The 20923-nt window shown below is 41.1% G+C and overlaps 1 protein-coding gene across 2 annotated transcripts in view; it reads left to right on the top strand.

Moving 5' to 3' along the window:
* ADCY9 (adenylate cyclase 9) overlaps nt 1-20488 on the top strand; it is a 175026-nt gene extending 154538 nt beyond the window's left edge. For both annotated transcript variants that reach the window (XM_077828819.1, XM_077828818.1), the window contains exons 7-10: nt 4842-5001; nt 8411-8559; nt 12350-12391; nt 18495-20488. In XM_077828819.1, coding sequence (XP_077684945.1) covers nt 4842-5001; nt 8411-8559; nt 12350-12391; nt 18495-19683 — 1540 coding nt within the window. In that variant the 3' untranslated portion in view covers nt 19684-20488. The remainder of the gene's footprint in view (nt 1-4841; nt 5002-8410; nt 8560-12349; nt 12392-18494) is intronic.
* Nucleotides 20489-20923: the final 435 nt, after the last annotated feature.

Raw genomic sequence — 20923 nt, 5'->3', positions numbered from 1 at the left:
CGCACATCTATTGTGAAATAGACATGAGCAACACATCTCGAAGAACACCAGTTATGGAAAAGGTAACTGTCTTTTTAAAACGGAAAATGTTAAATAACTGTGTCCCCCAGGGATCTGTATTGGGACCAATGCTGTTCAGCAAGTCATAAATGATCTGGAAAAAGGGTGAACAGTGAGATGGCAAGGTTTGCAGGCGATACAAAATTATTCAAGATAGTTATGTTCAAAGCAGCCTCTGGAGAATTATAAGGGGATCTCACAAAACTGGGTGACTGGGCAACAAAATGTCTTACAAAATTCAATGTTGATAAATGTAAAGTAATGCACATTGGAAAATATATTCCCTATTATATATGTAAAATGATGGGGTGTAAATTAGCTGTTACCACTCAAGAAAGAGATCTAGGAGTCACTGGATAGTTCTCTGAAAATTATCTGCTCAGTGTGCAGGAACAGTGAAAAAACACTGACCAATTGTTAGGAACCATTAGGAAAGAGATAGATAATAAGACAGAACATATCAAAATTCCACTACATAAATCCGTGGTACACTCACACCTTGAATACTGCATACAGTTGCAGTCACCGAATCTCATAAAAGATGCTTCAGAATTGGGAAAAGATCAGAGAAGGGCAACAAAAAGTATTAGGGTATGGAACAGCTTCCACATGAGGAGAGATTTTTAAAAGAAACGACTGAGGAGGGGAATATGATAGATAGGGCCCAACTAAATTCATGGTTCATTCTGGTCAATTTCATGGTCATAGGATTTTAAAAATCATAAATTTCATCATTTCAGCTATTTAAATCTGAAATTTCATGGTATTGTAATTGTAGGAGTTCTGACCCAAAAAGGAGCTGTGGGGGGTCCCAAGGTTATTGTAGGGGGGCTTGCGATACTGCTACCCTTACTTCTGTGCTGTTGCTGGTGATGGCGCTGACTTCAGAGTTGGACAGCTGGAGAACAGCGGATGCTGGCCGGGAGCCCAGCTCTGAAGGCAGAGCTGCCGCCAGCAGCAGCGCAGAAGTAAGGATGGCCTGGTATGGTATTGCCACCCTTACTTCTGCACTGATTCCTGCAGAGCTGGGCCCTCAGTCAGCAGCCACCACTCTGGCCACACCACTCTGAAGGCAGCAATGCAGAAGTAAGAGTGGCATGGTACATTATTGCCATCTTTATTTCTGCGCTGCTGCTGGCAGGGTGCTGCCTTCAGAGCTGGGCACCTGGCCAACAGTTGCCGCTTTCCAGCCGCCCAGTTCTGGAGGCAGCGCAGAAGTAAGGGTGACAGTACCACAACCTCCTAAAATAACCTTGTGACCACCCCCGCTGCAACTACCTTTTGGGTTAGGACCCCCAATTTGAGAAACACTGGTCTCCCCTGTGAAGTCTGTATAGGGTAAAAGCACACAAAAGACCAAGTTTCACAGTCCATGATGCATTTGGCTGTGAATTTCGTAGGGCCCTAATAATAGAGCTCTGTAAAATCATGAATGATGTGGAGAAAGTGCATAAGGAAGTGTTATTTACCCCTTCACATAACACAATAAGCAGGAGTCACCCAATAAAATCAATAGGCAGCAGGTTTAAAAACGAACAAAGGAAGTACTTTTTCACACAATGCACAGTCAACCTGTGGAACTCATTGCCGGGGTGGTTGTGAAGGCCAAAGGTATAACTCAGTTCAAAAAAGAATTAAATAAGTTCATGGAGGAGAGATTCATCAATGGCTATTAGCCAAGAGGATCAGGGAGACAACCCTTTGCTCTGGTTGTCCTAAGCTGTAACTGACAGAAGCTCTGAGTGGATGAAAGGGAATGCATCACTCAATAAGTGCCCTGGTCTGTTCATTCCCTCTGAAGCATCTGGCATTGGTCACTGTCAGAAGACAGGATACAGGGCTGGATGGACCATTGGCCTGAACCAGTGTGTCAGTTCTTGTGTTCTTATGTTGTATTGTAACACGTTGGCTGGAGAAGCAGCTGGGAAGGGGAGACAAGTCTAGGCAACCAATGTTGGGGGCTGAATATCATTGCTCCCACCTCTCCATATTCCACTCACATAAACATTTAATATTCATACTTTATGTAGGGAAGTGAATTTCACTTTCAGAGAGGTAAATTTAGGGTGGGATTTTCAAAGGTACTCAGCATTAGCCTAAATCTGCCTCCAGTGAAATCATTGGGTGTTTACCATTAACTCCAGCAGAGCAAAGCTGAGCTAATGCTGTATATAATTTGAGTATTTTGTTTTATTTTGCCTTGTAAATTTTTTCTATTGTCAGACTCTTTGTTGGTAAGTATTTTTCTTTATATGAAGTAAGGTTTTGTAGTTTTTTTTTTTTCTTCAATAAAAACCTGTTAATCTAAACTGGAAAATCCAATTTCCACTGGAGTTTAAAAAGCCTATTAGCTCCCTCCTGTGAGGCACTGAAATATTACAAATTTCTCCCTCCTCATCCTTTTGCTACCCATAACTCTCTCTTTCTCTCTCCGTAGTTCTGAATGCATTCCCAGATGAACAAAAGCTTTATTAAGCTGAAGTAAAAAAAGAAAACCTCGACCCTTAAAAGGATATTGTAGTTTTCTCACAAGAACCACAAAAGTTTACTCCGGAAATTCAAAATTAAAGTTACACTGACAAACAAACAAGACCTCCTCAGAAAGTATGAAAACGAAGTATTAGAGTCCTCCAAAGAACTTTAGTTCTGCCTTTGTTCTCTGCCAGCCCCCCACTCTGCATGTCCATCACATCTGGTATTTAGGTTGAAAACATATTTATAAAGGAAGTTTTGACAAGGGCTATTCATCCTGTTTCAGTGGATCCTAAATCTATTTTATTTGCACTGTTTGCCAGTAGAGTCAAGGAAATCAAGAGTATGTGGCTTTGATGCTCTGCATATACTTCTGTGATACTTAAATGTGAACCTTTGCCCCAGTGATTTGGTTACCTAATTTTTGTTCAGGCTCTAAAATGTGACTAGTCCCAGGTACAGTAACTATGAGTTTATGCTTAGTCTCACAGCATGAAACTTTGTAACAGTTAAAATTCAATATACTTTTGGGACATTTTCCCAAGCCATTGTCCCAAATATGGTCTCTCTTGGTGATAAGCTGTAAAAGTCTTTCTCTCTCTTCTGTAATTGAGCATGGTCTTAAAGAATGCAGGAGTAGTTTGATGTAGCAATATAAAAACAGACACACTTTGGTTTGAATGCTTTAGTAATGTACAATTAGTGTATCAGCAAGAATGCGGTAGTCGAGTTAGATCACTTCAGTTTTCAGAATCACTGATCCTGTGAAGTTATGTGTTGTGTGGAAAGGACTGTTTCCTTATTTTCATTTGCTCTGTGGGCAGCTTGATGCAGGTCCAAAGTTTAGGTAGTTTGGATGACCTTAACTTCATTATGTTACTTTCTAATTTTCTTTTTAATTTTAAACTGAATATCAGCTGTGATTTTCCAGACTAGCTAATATTTGTGGGTTTTGAAAGTTATGTTTCTTTAGGTTTGTTTCTTTAAATAATCGATAGTTTTGTGCAACTTTAGCTCCTGTGTTAACTACATTTTTTCCCCCCCGAGAACTATCTTGGATTTTTTTTTCAATTAAATTCTTCAGTAATAGGAGTCCCATGGTACATGGGGATAAACTTCACTTTTCCCGAGACCAGTGGTTCTCAACCAGGGGTCCAGGGCCCCCTGGGGGGCTGCGAGCAGGATTCAGGGGGGCTGTGAAGCAAGGCCAGCATTATACTAGCTGGGGCCCAGGACAGAAAGCTGAAGCCCAGGGCCCTGAGCCCCGCCACCTGGGGCTGAAGGCAAAGCCTGAGCAATGTAGCTTTGTGGGGGCCCCTGTGGCCCCAGGCAACTGCCCTGCTTGTTACTTCCTCACACCAGCACTGGCTTTTATATGCAGAAAACCAGTTATTGTGGCACAGGTGGGCCATGGAGTTTTTATAGCATGTTGCGCAGGGGGGGTCAGAAAGAAAAAGGTTGAGAACCCCGCCCTAGACTGCTTTCCGCTTCCCCATATGGTTCACTCAGCACTTGAGAGGCTTGGGCCTTTAGCTTGTAAGCAGTTGAGGCAAGGACTGTTTCTTCCCAAAGAGTGCTTTGTGCAGTTCCAGCTACACTGGTGTTTGCCATAACAAATACAAATGGGCTGCTGTAGGAGCATGTGAGCTGCCAGCTGGCCTCCCAAAGTGCTCAGCATGACTTCTTTTTATGCACTGTGGTCTTGCTGATCCAGTCAGTCATGAGCCCACGCTCTCCTCCCATTTCTTGTTGTTAAGAAGGTACTGAGTCTGATACCTTAGAAGAACTTGGGTTGATTTTCAGAGGGCAGCTTCTTTCTCTCAAGCTGTCTGGCATTGGGAGAGCTAGTTCAGAAGACTTTAAAATGCTAGAAAAGCATCTACCCAAACAGTCTTTAAGTCTGAAGCTAACTGATTAACAAAGTTGTTAATTGTCCATACACACTCCCGCTTTTCCAATGTTCTTAATGTTATTTTAAACAACTTTTTTGACGTACAAAAGCATTTACTTCAAAAAACAGTCCAATTTTTTTGTAAACAGGGAAAAACATGCTTTTTTTCCCCACACTCTCATATCTTCCAAGTGATAGAAGAGAAATCTTCAAGCTTTTGTAAAAAAAAATGGTTCATCTTTTACCGAACACTGATTGTTTCAGGAAGTTATAAGCAAGTGATAGCATGGAGTTACGCTCTGATTAGTTATGCAACATTAACTATAGCAACTGGAATGACCATATTATTATAGGTAAATCAGATAAAGTGATGCATTGGGGAAAAAAAAAATTTGGTTTGTGCTTTCATTTGTTCCAGAATGGCATTCTTTCTGGAGGAGGTTATGATTTGTACTAAGCGCCTGCTGGAGGTGATTGCTGGCTGGCTGCCTCGACATTTCATCGGTGCAATCCTAGTTTCCCTCCCGGCTCTTGCAGTTTTTTCACATTTCACCTCTGACTTTGAAACCAACATACATGTAAGTTTTAGGACAATGTATCCTAACTTTCTTTTAGATTTAATGGAGTAGATTGGCTCCCTCCTTGTCTTCTCCCCTTCCCCATTCCCTTCATCCATGTGATCTATATCTCTCAAGAGGATAGGTCTGATTCTGTAAGATGGTATTGCTAGTAGAATGAATCTATTTTTTTTACAAACATTATCTTTAGGCAGAATTTAATGTAAATAAATTTGAACACATCTTAGGAATTTTTCAATATATTAAAGCATAATTTCTGAGCGGGAACTCCTTATCCAATGAGATGCGGAATATCCTTAAGGACTTACATGGCTCATTGCTGAAGTTCAGCAGCAGTAATGGTATTAGCAGTGGATTGTGTCTGTCTGTCATATCAACAGCAGTGCTATGTTTGCACACTGTCAAAATAGGTGGAGTATTTTCAGCAACACAAAAATTATTAGTCCTCTTCTAAATGGCCCTGTAGCTCTTTTTCTCTACGTAATTTGGTAACGTTTCCAGTGTATTAAAGCTATATTTTCTTTAATTTAAAGGTGAATTTTTTCCTTATTGGACTGATTGTAGAACTGTGGGCCTGTAACGAGGTGTGAAGCCCACACCAGCACGAAAAAAGTTAAAGGAGTCTGAGAGGGTTGGTAGTCTCACTGTTTGCACCTGCGGAGGGGATGGATTTAAAAGAGGAGATAGAAGGTTAGTTGGAGAGGAGGAGAGGTAGGACAGAGAATATAATAAATTCCCTCTCTCTGGGAAGGGGCCTCTTAAAGGCTAAGAAGGCTGGAGGGAAGAGAAGCAGACAGTCTGCTCTGGAAATGAGCCTAAGGAACAATCTGGAGACACTGAGGGACAATGGCCTGCCTGAAACCCTGGGAAGGTGGAGAACTGTGCCAATTCTAGACTGTGGTAGGGAGTGGGGCACAGCAGACTGTGTATAGACTGGAAGATCACATATTTGGTGTTAGGAGTCTGATGAGAGCAGACTAGTACCCCTGGAACTGAGTGGAAATATAGAACTGGTATTCCAGAGAATAGACTAGGATCAGATGGTACCAACCATTGTTTCTGAATTATGCAGAGGCAACTGGTTGTGTTCAAGGAGCAGCAACAGGCCGACACCGGTCCTCAAGTTCAAGGGACTGGAAAGGAGTATAGAAGAAATGGCAGGGACTGGTAAACTGATTCACACCCCCAGTCAGTTTTGTGGGACTACAGGAAGATTGGTAAGACAGGCAGTGGAAGTGGTCTGTCCAGCAATGGACACAGTCTGGGGGATGATGATTAAAGTTAAGTTGAGACAAGGAAACCCTGAAATAAAGGGTGGTTCTACTTGCAGAGTTTCAGGATGCTGTAAGAAGGCAGGCCCTGTCAAGAATTGTAGGAAGCTCTGGCTAACTTTGTGTGGATAGTCCTGGGGAATTGGCAGAATTAATTCCCTGAACAGAGTTTTTCAGGAACTCAAAGTCTGCAATTCAGGCAGGGGAACTGAAGACACCTGGGATTACCCTTTTGACTGCGGAGAACAGCCTGTCATATATAAGGTGACAGAACCCAAGCAACACTGGACCTGAACCTGAAAGGTGCTGAACACCTTCAACCCTTTTTGACTTCTGTTTGTCTTATGTAGGCCCGTTCCCTGTAGTACTTGAGCACCTCCTAAATATTTTTAAAATACAGTAACAATAACAATGGAATTTGTGGGTGCTCAGCCCCTCAGTTTCAGGTCGTATGTGCTGAATGCCCCACGTAGTAGCAAGTAAGAATGGAATTCATTACACAGCTGTTCATGCACAACCCTTTTTTTTCCTGTTTCAGATCCCCCAGACTTATTGGGTTGTTGGTTCAATCACCAAGAGATATTCCAGCTGGCCCTGTGCTCGGTGATGTTGCAACAATCATGGAGCTCTGGGGAAAGGGACCAGTCTGTAGAGGGTCGGGTAAGTGCCATATTTTACTATGACATGGTTTTGCAAAGTTTTTTTTTATTAATAGCATTATATACCCTCCCCGGATGTAAAATAATGATAATAATTAAAAAAAAAAAAAAACTTTCCAAAGCCATGCTTACATAGTAAAACACGACACTTACTGACCCTCTAGAGGCTGGCTTCATTCTGGGGCTTCACTTGAAGTCAGAACCATTGCCCTGGCACTTTACGAGACCTGAAATGAGGTTTTTTTAAATTCAGCATAGCTATTTCTTAGTTATTAAAGCCTGGAAAAACTGTGGTCATGGTTTAAAAAATGTAAGTAAGTTATGTAAGTTTTACTAATTTGCCTGTTGTGGATAAACTGTTTTTCTAACTGGAATGTGGCCTTGCTATTTTGTTCAACTGTTGTTGTGCCCCAGACAACATAATAAAGCATTCCAAATTTTCAACTTGTAAAGCAAAGCAGTGGTGTCCCACTCCACTCACAATGAAAGAGATTATAGCCACCAGAAATCATAAAGAGCAGCATAGTTAATGCTAAGGAAAATAAGACCTGCAGTGCAATTTTGTGGAGTTCTCTATTTTAACATTGGATCTTCATTGATTTTCTTAACACAGCCCTACTTTGTACATTACATAAGATGGACTTTAGCATTTGACTATTGCAATATTGCATTCCGGGGAAATTAAGATATTTCTCAGAAAGCACCTGCTTTGCACTTCAATTTACCTATCTACTAAAGACATGAAAAGGGAGGTTTTCTGAGATTCTTGGATTTGAGACTTGGAACAGAAGAAAGGAGAAATGGAGAACTACCCCTTCAGCTTGGCACAAATACCAGTTTCACAGAGCATCAATTAGCATTATGTTAAACTTCTGCTCACTTTTGTTCCTCAAAGGAATAATTATCCATGTTGAGTTCAGCACTTAGTGAAATAATACTATCCTGCAAAATATATTATTAGGGCCAGCCACTTTGACAGAGTTTCTGGGACTCAACACATGTTTTCAACCTGGACGTATAATTTGATATCCAATTTAAAACACAGATGTGATTTAATGAGAAGCCTTCAGAGCATAATTGAGTATATGATGGTAATCTATAAATTCTCAAACTCAATGGCTTGAATAGGAGGAACTGAGTCCTTTACAAAGGTGAGCTGAAGGTGGAATTATGAAAAAGTAAAGCTGTACCTCAGAACTCCAGCTACTGAAAATTGTGACACATTATCTGTGTTAGAAGCTTTCTTGCTTATTGGAAGCAAGAACTTTTCTAGACTTGTAGTGCTGTTTGCTGAAATTCATACAAAGGTATCAGAGTTAATTGAAAAGACAGTTAATGTATGGCTCATTTTTATGTAAGTAGAAATTGTGTTCTCACCATTCAGATCATTGAATGCCTTTATTTAAATTGGTATCTATTTGTGGAAGGGCTCTAATGGGCAAGAAAAGGCTAACTTGTCATTCTTTCTGTTCATTGCAGTATACCATGTTTATGTGTTGTGCGATTCTCATCACCATTATCCAGTACTGTAACTTCTGCCAGCTGAGCTCCTGGATGAGATCATCATTGGCTACTATTGTAGGAGCAGTGCTTCTCATCTTGCTCTACATCTCTTTATGTCCAGACAGGTGAGCATTGCATGTTATCACTGTAGGCAAGGTATCATGAGCTGCATTTTGCCCCAGGATTAACTAGTTCAGCCCCGAAACAGGAAATGTTCATTCCTGTGGAGAGTGGTACAGACAGATGAGTTGGGTCTTGTTCTCTGTTGGTCAGATAGGGAGGTGCCAGTTTGAATGAAGCATATTTGCATGTGGTTCTGTCCCTTTCTCTGGTCCCTGTAAGTGGGTTTTGCAGTTTGTTTCCTGCCTTGCTTCAAGAAGCCCCAAGTGTCTCTGGCTGATGGGCCATCTTGGCTTATATTTTCCTTGCCCTAGCCATTACTCAGAATGGAGAAAGAGTAAGAGAAATGGAAGAAAACAGTCAAAAAAACCAGACTCTGTCCTACTTTGGAAATCATGAGCCCTCCATCATGGGACTAGGTTGCATGTGTGCTCCACCACACTTATATAAGATTTGCTTGTGTTCACCGCCATCAGTTTCTGATGGGAGCCGGTCTGAATCCAGACAGTTTTGCCATGTTTCGGGCTGCCTCCATGGATTTCTCTATCATTGCCATCTTACAGATCCATCTGGGAGGAGATCTGCATGACTTCTAGGAAGATCAGTCTCAACTACTAGAATCCCTTTCCTTTAATCTGTTTGCAAGTGATCCATTATCAGCCAGCTCTTCTCAGTTTCCCTTCTCCCTCCTGATCAGAACTCTCTAATCTCTGAAGAAATTTCCAAGGCATGCTCTGGTTCCTTTTGTCCTCATCCCCTCTTGAATTCTGTCCAAGGATTTATTTTTGGCTTTGGGTGATGAGAGATCCCTGTATCTGACTCTGCAGCTTGTCCTTGAGTAATGGTGGATGGCCTCTCACTCTAGACCATTCTACCTCCCACTGGAGGCAAATATTTTACCTCCTTTTCAGAGACTTTCTGGACCACACAGTGCAGGAAGCAGATGGCAGGCAACATGCTGATCAAAGCAAATCCCCTCAAGAAGCATCTAAGGCATTCTCCACATCTCTGCTGAGGTTCTCAAATCTGGGTCTAGTAAACAAAAGAAAATCTCCTTAACAGACCCTCTTTTGCTCAGAAGTGGACACCAGTGCCATAGGAGGAAAAGTCTGCCCCCTTTGGAAAGAACTCAGAACTGGAGTCAACCATCAAGACAGCATTAAGCAGTCATCTTCTCTTTCTCTCATTCTGCAAGTCACTGGTTGGAATGTGGATAATATGCTAAAATGTGGTTCCTTGGGTATAGTTTTATTATAGGACTTTTCAACAGTTTCTACCGAAAGCCCTCCAGCTAGCATGGGAGAATCTGGAAACATTTCTTCAAGTCCCAATAGCTAGTGGATGGATCAATCAAACACTCCTTCAAGATCTGCCCTTGGTATCATTACAACTGATGCCATTTTCTTGGATTTCAGCAGCTTATTTATCGTTTTTTGTCACTCCAGATGTGGTGGTTGAACTTCATTCCATTTCCTTTCACATCCTCTCCTGGAAAGTGGCTTTTAAGAAGCCATTACCTCAGTTCATTGTGTGGGGATGTGAGTGACCCTTTCCTGTAGTTTGCCCTAACTGGTTTTTTATGAGGGAAAAGTAGTTCTTTGCTTCTGTCCCAGCTTCTTGGCTGAGTTGTAGCTTTTCTCATTAACAAGATCTCTCGTCCAAGTTTCTGACTTCACCACAAGGCGCAGATGAATTTCTTGTACTCTGGTGCAGCCTAGAAAGAAGTCACTCCATTACCTAGTCATCCTGTTCCAGGGTCCCAATAAAGGTCAAAAAGCCTCTAGTTTTACAGTCTCTGGATGGATCTGGCTCTGCAGTACACCTATTCAGCGACAGACTTCTTGTGCTCTCCTTAGATTAGATTGATCAATTGTCTCCCATTCCTGGGCAGAAACAGGGCATATATCCATGGATAAACTGTGCTGTGGTGTTACCTGGGGCTTGGTACACACTTTCCTCAAGCACTGTCCCTTTGGCCCCTCCTCATTACCCAAGCATTTAGTTTCTTCACAGCCTTACTGGAAACAATCCAGTTACTAATTTCTGGTTCCTTCTCGTCTCACCTTTGATCTCATCTCACTCTTGTTCTTTCTTTAGTCCAACTATTGGTTTCTTCCCTCCCAGCAGGTGGGGGTGCTGCAACCCATCTATCTCTGCCAGTGGCACACTCTCCACGAGAAAATCAAGTTTATTACCTGTTAACTTTTTTCTGTAGTACAGTGGCACTATTACAGACCCCTTAGCTTAAGGCCCACCTGGGCTTTGACTTTGGCTGAGAGGTTAATGTTAGGAACACAGGATAGGATAATCTAATTTGTTCATAACTCTAGATGTCATTGCACTGGAGAGTGTGCCTGCAAAAAGCAAAAGAAGTTTCTTAGCCAGGAGTGGAAAATGTTTCATTCTTATTGGCATTTCCTGGGTTATTGACTGGGTCAGGACATACCCCATTTGTCTATACCAGTGACATTTTGCCGCAGGAAAAAAATTAAAAAGTAAGAAACTGGATTTTATGTCTAATTCATTATCTGTAGACTTCTAGAGAAAATTCCAGGGGCAAATAGCTGGTCAGATTGTACCCAAGCACTGCAGAGTTATCAGGTGTGGGGAGGAAGGAAGGTACAGGAAACCTTCTCCTGCTCCCCCTTCATCTCAGCTGAGCATGTGGATTGCACAAGGCTCATGTTGCTAGCCATTCCAAAAGGCTGGGGTGACATCCACCCACATATCAGCCAACACATCCTCTTCAGGGGGTGGGGGGAGGGTGTCCGTGACAGATTCCCCTGGTGTGTTAGGGTGTGACCAGGAAACACCATGTCTCTGGGAGTTTCTGTTGGGATGGGTTGTCTCCAAGCTCCCTCCAGCACAGGCCTATGCCTACAAGGCACAATCAAGCCCAATTATAGTATATTTTGTCCTGTGTTTTGTAAAGCAGTGACCATTAATGAACAAAGTACAGTAACTGCAGAACATTTTGTCACTTTATTTTATAAAGAGAAATTCATATCCAAAATAATACACATCCCTATACAATCCTAGATCTAGCAAAAAATGACTAGAAGCAACAGTGAAAAACAACATGAAGACTAAATCACAGCTGCCAAGAGTTTTCATTTGAAAACCTTAGTAATAGCTAGTTTTCTTGCAATATCTACAGTGTTAATCATGCTTTGTCACCACAGTATTGACAATTCTTCATACGCTATAGACAGACCCATTCTTTCACGTTTTTTTTTTTAAACAGTAACTTGCTGGTAGTCGTTGTTCTTGGCACATGTAACTGAGCACTGTGTGCCTTGCTGTTCTTTATATTAATTGCTGATAGAAGAGCCTGGAATGCAAGTAAATTCAAAGCCTCTTTGAGGAGTTCTTCTTCGGTAATGGCATATTCATAAAGAGGCTGTTTCTCCTCTTTTGTCACTTTTTATGGAGTTGATCCAATAAGCCTGGGAACTAATTACCTTTCAGTGTTCTTAACACACTCCTCCATGTATCTCGGGTTGGAACTGATCTGAAAATGGTTTTTTCCAGCCATTGCCTTGACTACATTACCTCCAGTTACTCTTAGCCTGAGAAACTTGGATCATCATCTCTATGCTTCTGCCACTCCAAAGCAAAAGGTATTGCTAAGTCACATTCAAGAAAAGTTTGTCTGAAATTGAGGTGCAAAACAGATTATTGATCATAGTCCCTTACTTCAAATTAGTTCAGTTGAACTTTTTTGTTTGTATTCTCAGGTTGCTTTGTGTAATGGTCTTGTTTTCTTTCTAATGTTTTAAAACCTTTATTTTTCAGCTCCATTGAAACTTCCCTCCTAGATTCAGTACAGAACTTTAGGTAAGCCTTAAATACAGTGCCCATCTCTACTATCTTATGGAAAACCTCTTGTTGCATTCCTTTTTTCAACATTATCTTTTACAAAAAGTTATGTAAACTAGATAAAGTATAGCTTTAAAATGTTTGTGTCAAAATGTGTTTTCAGTCAAATGTATGTAAAAAAACAAACTTAGGGCGCACAGTAGCATACAGGGATTAAATAATTTGTGTCTGTGCTACGTGAGTACCCAGGAAAGCAAACTAACTATACAAATGCCATAGAAGGAAATCAACAAAGTTGATGCTGAAATGTGAAATGCTCCCTTATTTATATGGTTTTCTAGGAAATGGAGGGTTATTGTGGCAGATAAATTATAGAATTTGTTTTTCTAGTGGTAACCTTTTTTGTTTTGTTTTGTTTTAAAGTACTGTGCGCAGATTATGGGCCAGATTCTCTCCCTCTGTCCTGTCTGCTTTGTGTCACTCAGCAGTGCATAGGGGCTGGAATCTACAGGGGGCGGGGGGGGATCCTTAGCTAGCTCCTACACCAACTGTCCCCAACTCCAGTTTAGAGGATTTGTTGGAGGCAGTGTAGAGCACAGCTGCGGTCTGCCAATTCATAGTTGGCAAGTGGCCCCATGGGCACCACAGCCAGCTGCTGTAATTTAGAGTAGCTCCAAACTCAACACAGTTGACAGCATAGCCCCATGTTTTTAAACAAAGCCTGTGTTATTAATGACCCCTTAGAAAGTGAAAATTTCAAAGATGCAGTTGACTTGTCACTATTTCATTGTGGTCAACTCCCATGATTTTATCGCCAGTTGCTGAATAAAACAACTGCTTTCACTAAAGTTAGTAATTGTGGAAACATTTGTTCTGGGGTTGGGTTTTCTAAAAGTCCGACACTCTCTTTGGTTTAACTAGTGACTATGTAAACATATTATCAAATAGCTCCAGGCAGAAGTGTGTTCTGAAAATCATTGCTCGTCCTTGGAGTATATATTATAGAAAAATTACATTTTTCAATTTCATAGAATCATAGAATATCAGGGTTAGAAGGGACCTCAGGAGGTCATCTAGTCCAACCCCCTGCTCAAAGCAGGACCAATCCCCAATTTTTGCCCCAGATCCCTAAATGGCCCCCTCAAGGATGAACTCACAACCCTGGGTTTAGCAGGCCAATGCTCAAACCACTGAGCTATCTCTCCCCCCCTTCTGTCTCTACCTGAATGCAGTCATAATTTCAAAGAATGTAGGCATTTTTCTGAGGTCTGAGGATGGTAGTTGTGCTTTCCAATTCTAGTATAGGATTAATTTATTATGTCTCATATTGCAGGGATTTTTGAGCATTCTGAATTTGTTTGTCTGTGTGTGTAAGAGAGAAAGAGAGTGTCATTAAATATACCTTTCTTTTTAAACTGGAATTGTAACTGGGACAAGATACAAGCCAAGCTATAACAACAGACTATACATAATTTTAAAACAGAAAATATAAAGGTATTGTGACCAATGAAAAGTAATGTCATAATATTTTCCTCAGCTTGGGTCTTCCTTATTAGTTCATGGAATTAGCCAGGCACTTCTGTAGCTCAAAACTGCCCGTGGCTTCCAGGTAACTATTCATGAGCACTAGAAGACCTAGCTGGCTGTTAATCATTAAAAAATAATTCTGATTTCTGCAATCAAGGGCAAGCATGACTTCATTTTAATGATTGGTCTTATACTTGCAATGGCCCTACAAATAACAAAGCTAATAGCCAGAGAAAATATCCTAGTATGAAAGTATTTTACTTTTGAAATTATAACATTTCACTTTTACTTGATAGACAAAGATATGAACAGATAATAATGCTGAGATTTTCAAAGGAGCCTAATGAAATTAGGCACCCAAACCCCAGTGGAATTCCACAGGAGATGGACACTGAACTCACTTGGGTTCCTTGATAAGTCCCAGCCTAAAGATGTAAATATTGACTGACACGGTGACCAAAATACATGTCACATCTAACACTTGTATGCTATACAATCTCATCAAAGTTCTTACCATGAGGAACTTGTAGTTCAATTTTTTTCCAAATGACCATTACTTTAGTGAAAAATGTAAGTGTGTGCGCACTCGTGCATGTGTGTGTGTCTGTCTGTCTTAGACACATTATGCATGCTTGTGAACATATTTGCTGTCTCTATAACGTGTGTGACACTTTTAGCAGGTGATGCTTGGTTGGCTGTCATCTTAAAGTTAAATATGAAAAACTACATAAATGCAATAGTAAGTTTGCAAAAGTGCAAATTCAGCTGCTCTGAGGACACACAACTGAATAGTGTCACTGAAAATCAGGATAGTTTTTAGGTGTGGTCTGTGGTAAAAATACAGAATTGTGAATTAATTCTATTACCATCTCTGCCACAGATCTGCTGTGCAATCTTACTTGCATTTTCAGCTTTTTTATTTATTTTTTGTTTTGTTTTCTGTTTTCGTTCTAGCATTTTGCATTAATTAGGGCTTCCCCTCTCTCCAGGTGATTAGAGGCTGATGAATCAATAAGAAGCTGAGATCCTGTCCTAGGAGAAGTTATTATTGTCTCCATTCTCACTTGACTGTCAGCACACAGGCTTTTCCTGTGTTCTGCTGGTGGATTTGTAACAAGTGTACCTGGAGGGGGACCTTTCCCCTTTTGCTTTGCTTGACCAAGAATTAAGATCTTTATTAAAGTGGTATCAAAACAGCTACCATCTGTGAAGTCTCAGCGCATAAGCTCTTCTAAGATTTGGTCAACACATAGCTATTTTGCACCCGTGTAGCTAAATCAGTGCATTAGATTTGTCTCATTGCTTTCCAATTGAAGGCACACCATTTCTTCTTGTGCCCCATGCAATCAAAACAAGATGCTGTTAAACAAATGTGTCCTCCCACTAAGAGTCAATGCACTCATTACTCTCCCTGCCTCAAAGCAGGTAGAGTGTATTTTTTTCTGCACTGTTCATAGTTCCCAAATGGAATGATGGATAGGCCTTTTGAGATAGAGACTCAAATCTGCCTTGTGGTTTAGAAAAAACTCATGCCCCTGTTTTTCTTTCCCCACCTTTACACTCCAAATTTTTTTCTAAATGGAGTTCCTATGTTTTGTAGTTGCATCAGGGTATAAAATAGAGTGTTCATACCATCTCTGTCCATCACCCCAGGATGCTTAACATCTCATATGTGTAGCAGCATCCCGTTTACAATATCTCAGATTCTACATGATTCATCAAAAATTCCAATGCTCAGCTCTGTTGGTGTCTTTTTCTCATTGTTCAGCCCTTGTATTCTCTCCAAAGACCTAGTTGTTACGCATCTGCTTTATATATAGAACAATACAATTTGAAACCCAGATTTCTAGCTCCTAGGGCAAGTGTCTTTCCAAGAACCTCTACTATAAGGAGAAAGCCATTATGTTACACAGTTTAGGATTTGTGATCAATCAAAGGAAAGCTTCCTGACTCCATCTAAAGAATTTTCACAAGTGCTGTATTCAGTACCCAGAGGGGATGAAAATTCCAACTAACTTCTCAGGCTTTTGTGCCTGCAAGTATTTAAACTATTTGGTTAAAAGAACAGTCAGCTTGAGTTTTTTAAATTGACCAATTTTTAAAATTCCATTTTCTATTACTACAACCCTTTAAACAGTAAACAGCTTAAATAGCCCTGAATTTTTTTTGTATAAGCTCCTTTAAAAAAAATTGTAAGGCTTTGGTGGGGATTTTCTGTTTCTCAGTTGTTGTTTATAAAGGTAATTTCATTTAATGAATTTTGCTCTTGCTAATTACCCAATCATATTGTATTGTCAAATACACAAACTAAACAAACGGAAAAAAAGAAATATTGTTCCATTAGCTTCTTGCTGCTATAGTTATGCTAGATCAAAGGTGTTAGTTGTAACCATAGTAGGTGCAACATTTTCAAGATGAGGGCATCACTTCAGTAATTTCCTCCTTCAGGTTAGTTCTGTGGGTTTTTGGCATAGCTGATTCTCACTGTAGTCATAGTGGGATCAAAAAATTAGTGATCTGGGAAAGATCTTGTATCCGCTCATTTGAGATATGCAGCTCCCTGCCTTGTGGATGAATTCAGTCATCTTAAGGGAATTCTCTTTTCAGATCATGAGTGAATTGTTGTCATTACAAAAGCGAGGCGAGTATTTAGGGACACCCATATTGGAAACCAAGCTCAACCAAGTAGTTGAGAAAATGGTTGGGGACTAACAGATACCCACTTGTCAGCAAGGTAGAAATGAGAGCAGTAAAGTTCTCTCTTAAAAGTCAGATTGTGCGCTCTACCAGTCTTGGTAGAGATTTCCATCACCCCTTTTCAGGAGGGTAAGTGTTTTCAGGGAGCCACTCGGTATGATGCCTCTGCTCAAGAAACCATCTGTGGACTTGGATAAACTTGCCAACTACCCACTTGTATTGAATCTCTGGCATTGAATAAACTTACTGAAAAACTTGTGATGAAGTGACTCTGTTGGTAATCCCCAGTCAGTCTGAGTTCGGGCCTGGTTTCAGAAAACACACTGGCATTATGTGGATCAGTCATCTTCTCAAAGTGATTTGGGCTATACCCTGACACCACCCAGAAAATTACAGTTGTACAGAATGCAGCCACTTGCTTGTTCAGGAATGTTTCATAGAGGAAGCATATTATACCGGTGCTCCATAATCTGTAGAGGCTGCCAGTGAATTTGTGAATATTGCTCTTGATCTGTACACACCCTAAAAGGTTGATATTGTGTCTAGTTGAGAAAATTGCCTGTATCCCCATAATAAGCTTCAGTGGTCGTAATCCGCAGAGATGCTCAAGCGAGGACCCCATCCTCCCCCGTTTCATAGTAAAGTGGCAGATTGTTCTCCATAAAGTTCCTCAGCTCTGGAGTTCTCTTCCTCCCTGTGTCCTACAGAGCCTAAATGTGTTGATCTTCAAGAAACCTCGCAAGGCTCATCTGTTTTCTTAAGTCTTTGGAGAAGGGGCAGGTTGAGGGATATAGATGGGCTGAGGCAGCAGTTTGTGTTCTGTTATTGGTAGTTAAATTTTTTTTCCAGGCTTGATTTCTGAATCAGGGATGCAAGAAGTCATTATAAATACAAAGATGTTGTGACAAAGTTCCTCCTCTACCTTGGTGGGTCTTTGGTCTTGGTGCACTTATTGGCGGATTTGCTCACCTCGGAGATTCACGGCAGCCCTCAGTTTGGCTGTTTTCATGAACCTCCAGTCCAGGTCAACTTCTGACGAGGAGTTGGGAGGTTTGGGGGGAACCCGGGCCCGCTCTCTACTCCGGGTTCCAGCCCAGGGCCCTGTGGAATGCAGCTGTCTAGAGTGCCTCCTGGAACAGCTGTGCGACAACTACAACTCCCTGGGCTACTTCCCCATGGCCTCCTCCCAACACCTTCTTTATTCTCACCATAGGACCTTCCGCATGTGTCTGATAATGTTTGTACTCCTTAGTCCTCCAACAGTACATGTTCTCACTCTCAGCTCCTAGTGCCTCTTGCTCCCAGCTCCTCACACGTGCACCACAAACTGAAGTGAGCTCCTTTTTAAACCCAGGTGCCCTGATTAGCCTGCCTTAATTGATTCTAGCAGCTTCTTGATTGGCTGCAGGTGTTCTAATGAGCCTGTCTGTCTTAATTGTTTCCAGAAGGTTCCAGATGGTTCTGGAACCTTCCCTGTTACCTTACCCAGGGAAAAGGGACCTACTTAACCTGGGGCTAATGTATCTGCCTTCTATCACTCTCCTGTAGCCATCTGGCCCAACCCTGTCACAATATATATTTATAATTTTAATAAGTCATATTATAAATATATATGGAAAGACAATAAACTCCTCAATAAGAACTTTAAAATTGTCAAACGTGGGCAGTATGTAGGCCAGCAGCTCAACGGGGTCCATTTAATTTAGATCTAGTTAAATTTAGCATGCAAGAGTTCTACAGCATGGGCATATTTAATAGCAAATAAAATTAGAATTTTATAACTACAGTTTGATTTTATTGAGGCATTTTTAACAAGTCAGATTTAGAGATTAAGAAGTAATGAATCTGTATTTTAAAATGCCCATCTTTATTTTTCTTTTCCCCTGCCCTGCCCCAGCTCTAGGAAGAATCCATGCAACAGTTCAGTGCTAAATGATATAAAGAAACCAGCAGACCGGATTGGCCAAGAAGTGATACTGGTTTTCTTTCTCCTACTCCTTTTGGTTTGGTTTCTGAATCGGGAATTTGAAGTCAGTTACCGCCTCCACTACAATGGAGATGTAGAGGCTGATCTTCACCGCACCAAAATTCAGAGCATGAGGGATCAAGCTGACTGGTTGCTGAGGAATATTATTCCATATCATGTGGCAGAGCAGTTGAAGGTTTCCCAGAGCTACTCCAAAAACCATGATAGTGGTGGAGTGATCTTTGCTAGCATTGTGAACTTCAGTGAGTTCTATGAAGAGAATTATGAGGGGGGCAAGGAATGCTATCGAGTCCTAAATGAATTGATTGGGGACTTTGATGAGTTGCTAAGCAAACCACATTACAGCAGCATTGAGAAAATCAAAACAATTGGGGCAACCTACATGGCTGCCTCTGGACTGAACACCGCACAATGTCAGGACAACAACCATCCACATGGACATTTGCAAACCCTTTTTGAATTTGCCAAAGAAATGATGCGAGTGGTGGATGACTTCAACAACAATATGCTGTGGTTTAATTTTAAACTACGCGTTGGCTTTAACCATGGCCCTCTCACTGCTGGGGTCATAGGCACCACCAAGTTATTGTATGACATTTGGGGTGATACCGTGAACATTGCTAGCAGGATGGACACTACTGGAGTGGAGTGCCGGATACAGGTGAGTGAGGAGAGCTACCGTATCCTAAATAAGATGGGATATGACTTTGATTATAGGGGGACGGTCAACGTGAAGGGGAAAGGTCAGATGAAAACCTACCTTTACCCAAAATGCATGGACAATGGGGTTGTGCCACATCACCAGTTATCTATATCTCCAGACATCCGGGTTCAAGTGGATGGCAGCATTGGGCGGTCTCCTACCGATGAGATTGCCAATCTGGTGCCTTCTGTACAGAATTCGGACAAGACATCCCAGGGCTCAGATAACAACTTAGAACCCAAGGATATGCTTCCATACTACAAGAAGCTCCAAAAAGAGTCAGTGAAAGCAGAAGACAGGTGCAGGTTTGGCAAAGCTGTAAAGAATGATTGTGAGGAAGCAGAAACGGAGGAGGTCAATGAACTGACAAAGTTAAATATCTCTAAGAGTGTATGATGCAGTGACAGAGAGCTGCATGATGTGCTCTGTCCATAGAAACACAAAGACATTTGCAATTGTCTGCTTTCTTTTTGAAGAAAAACCTTCTCAACACCTGGGTTGTTTGTTTTCATGTTAGCACCTGATGCTGTGTGGATCACAGTTATTCAGGGCTCATTTTCATCTGTCTCTCTTCTCCATGCCCTTTAGCCCTCTCCAAAACTCCCCAGCTCCCTGTGTAACCCTCTTTCAGCTGAGTGGAGCATATTAAGTGCCTTCAGATATACTCCATTGGACTCCCTGTCTAGGTACAAAGGCCCCAAATAAAATCATAGCTTTGGGTATCTATTAATTTTAAAAGAAAAGCTGTGGTCATGATATCATTTTTATTGTTGTTTCTCACAAAACACTTTTTTTTTGGCTAATGCAACTCCTTGGGTTTTATATATATATACGTGTGTGTGTGTATAATATATTACTGTTATCAGACCTTCTGTATGTAAACACACAGACAGATGTGCGTGTATCTACCATATGAGACTGATATAAAAAGTGCCAGTAATGTACCACTAGGGAATGTCGTGGAGATGATGTAACACAATTTTGCTTTTGTGTTGGGCTGGAGAAGGAGCTGAGTTCTACAGTGGCTCAGCAGTTAGATGGAGCAGGCAGCACAGCTGTTGTAGTTTCATCCTCCTTTGACAGTGTTTTGATCAGACATTTGCCATTGTATGCTTTGGATGCACTGCTTTCCTTACATCCAATGAGTTATTGATATGTGGGGATAGATTTCACCAACTCTCAGGATAGGGTTCCAAAAACAAACCAGTAACCATTAAAGTTTTTACAATCCAGGTCTCAGGTTTTTAAAAAGCAGTTTTCCTTTTACCCCCACCCCAAGGGATTTGTGAAGTTTTGAGTGGAATTGATGCCCCTAAAACTGCTCTGATTTAAGAGAGGAGCAGTTAAATAAATGTTTTGGGGTTATATTGATTTATTATTATTTTAAATATCATGTTTGTGGAGGGTGTTAGGATTCATAGGGGTGGTAATTGGTGTCACTAAAATTAATAAGATGCCCATTAGTGCTTCATCCTTTTCAAACTGCCAAGCACTGTGAGGACATTATCTAGGCAATACTTGTGTCAAATTTGGTGATACCGCCAAAGCCACCAAAATGCAGATTGAGTCTGAAAATCCCAGTTTCCCTCCCATACTGAATTAATGGTGCTGAACAACGTTCTTCAGGCTTTACCCC

This window comes from Eretmochelys imbricata, chromosome 10 (assembly GCF_965152235.1).
Source record: "Eretmochelys imbricata isolate rEreImb1 chromosome 10, rEreImb1.hap1, whole genome shotgun sequence".
In the NCBI taxonomy this organism is placed as follows: domain Eukaryota; kingdom Metazoa; phylum Chordata; order Testudines; family Cheloniidae; genus Eretmochelys; species Eretmochelys imbricata.
This window is presented reverse-complemented; position numbering and strand designations above follow the sequence as displayed.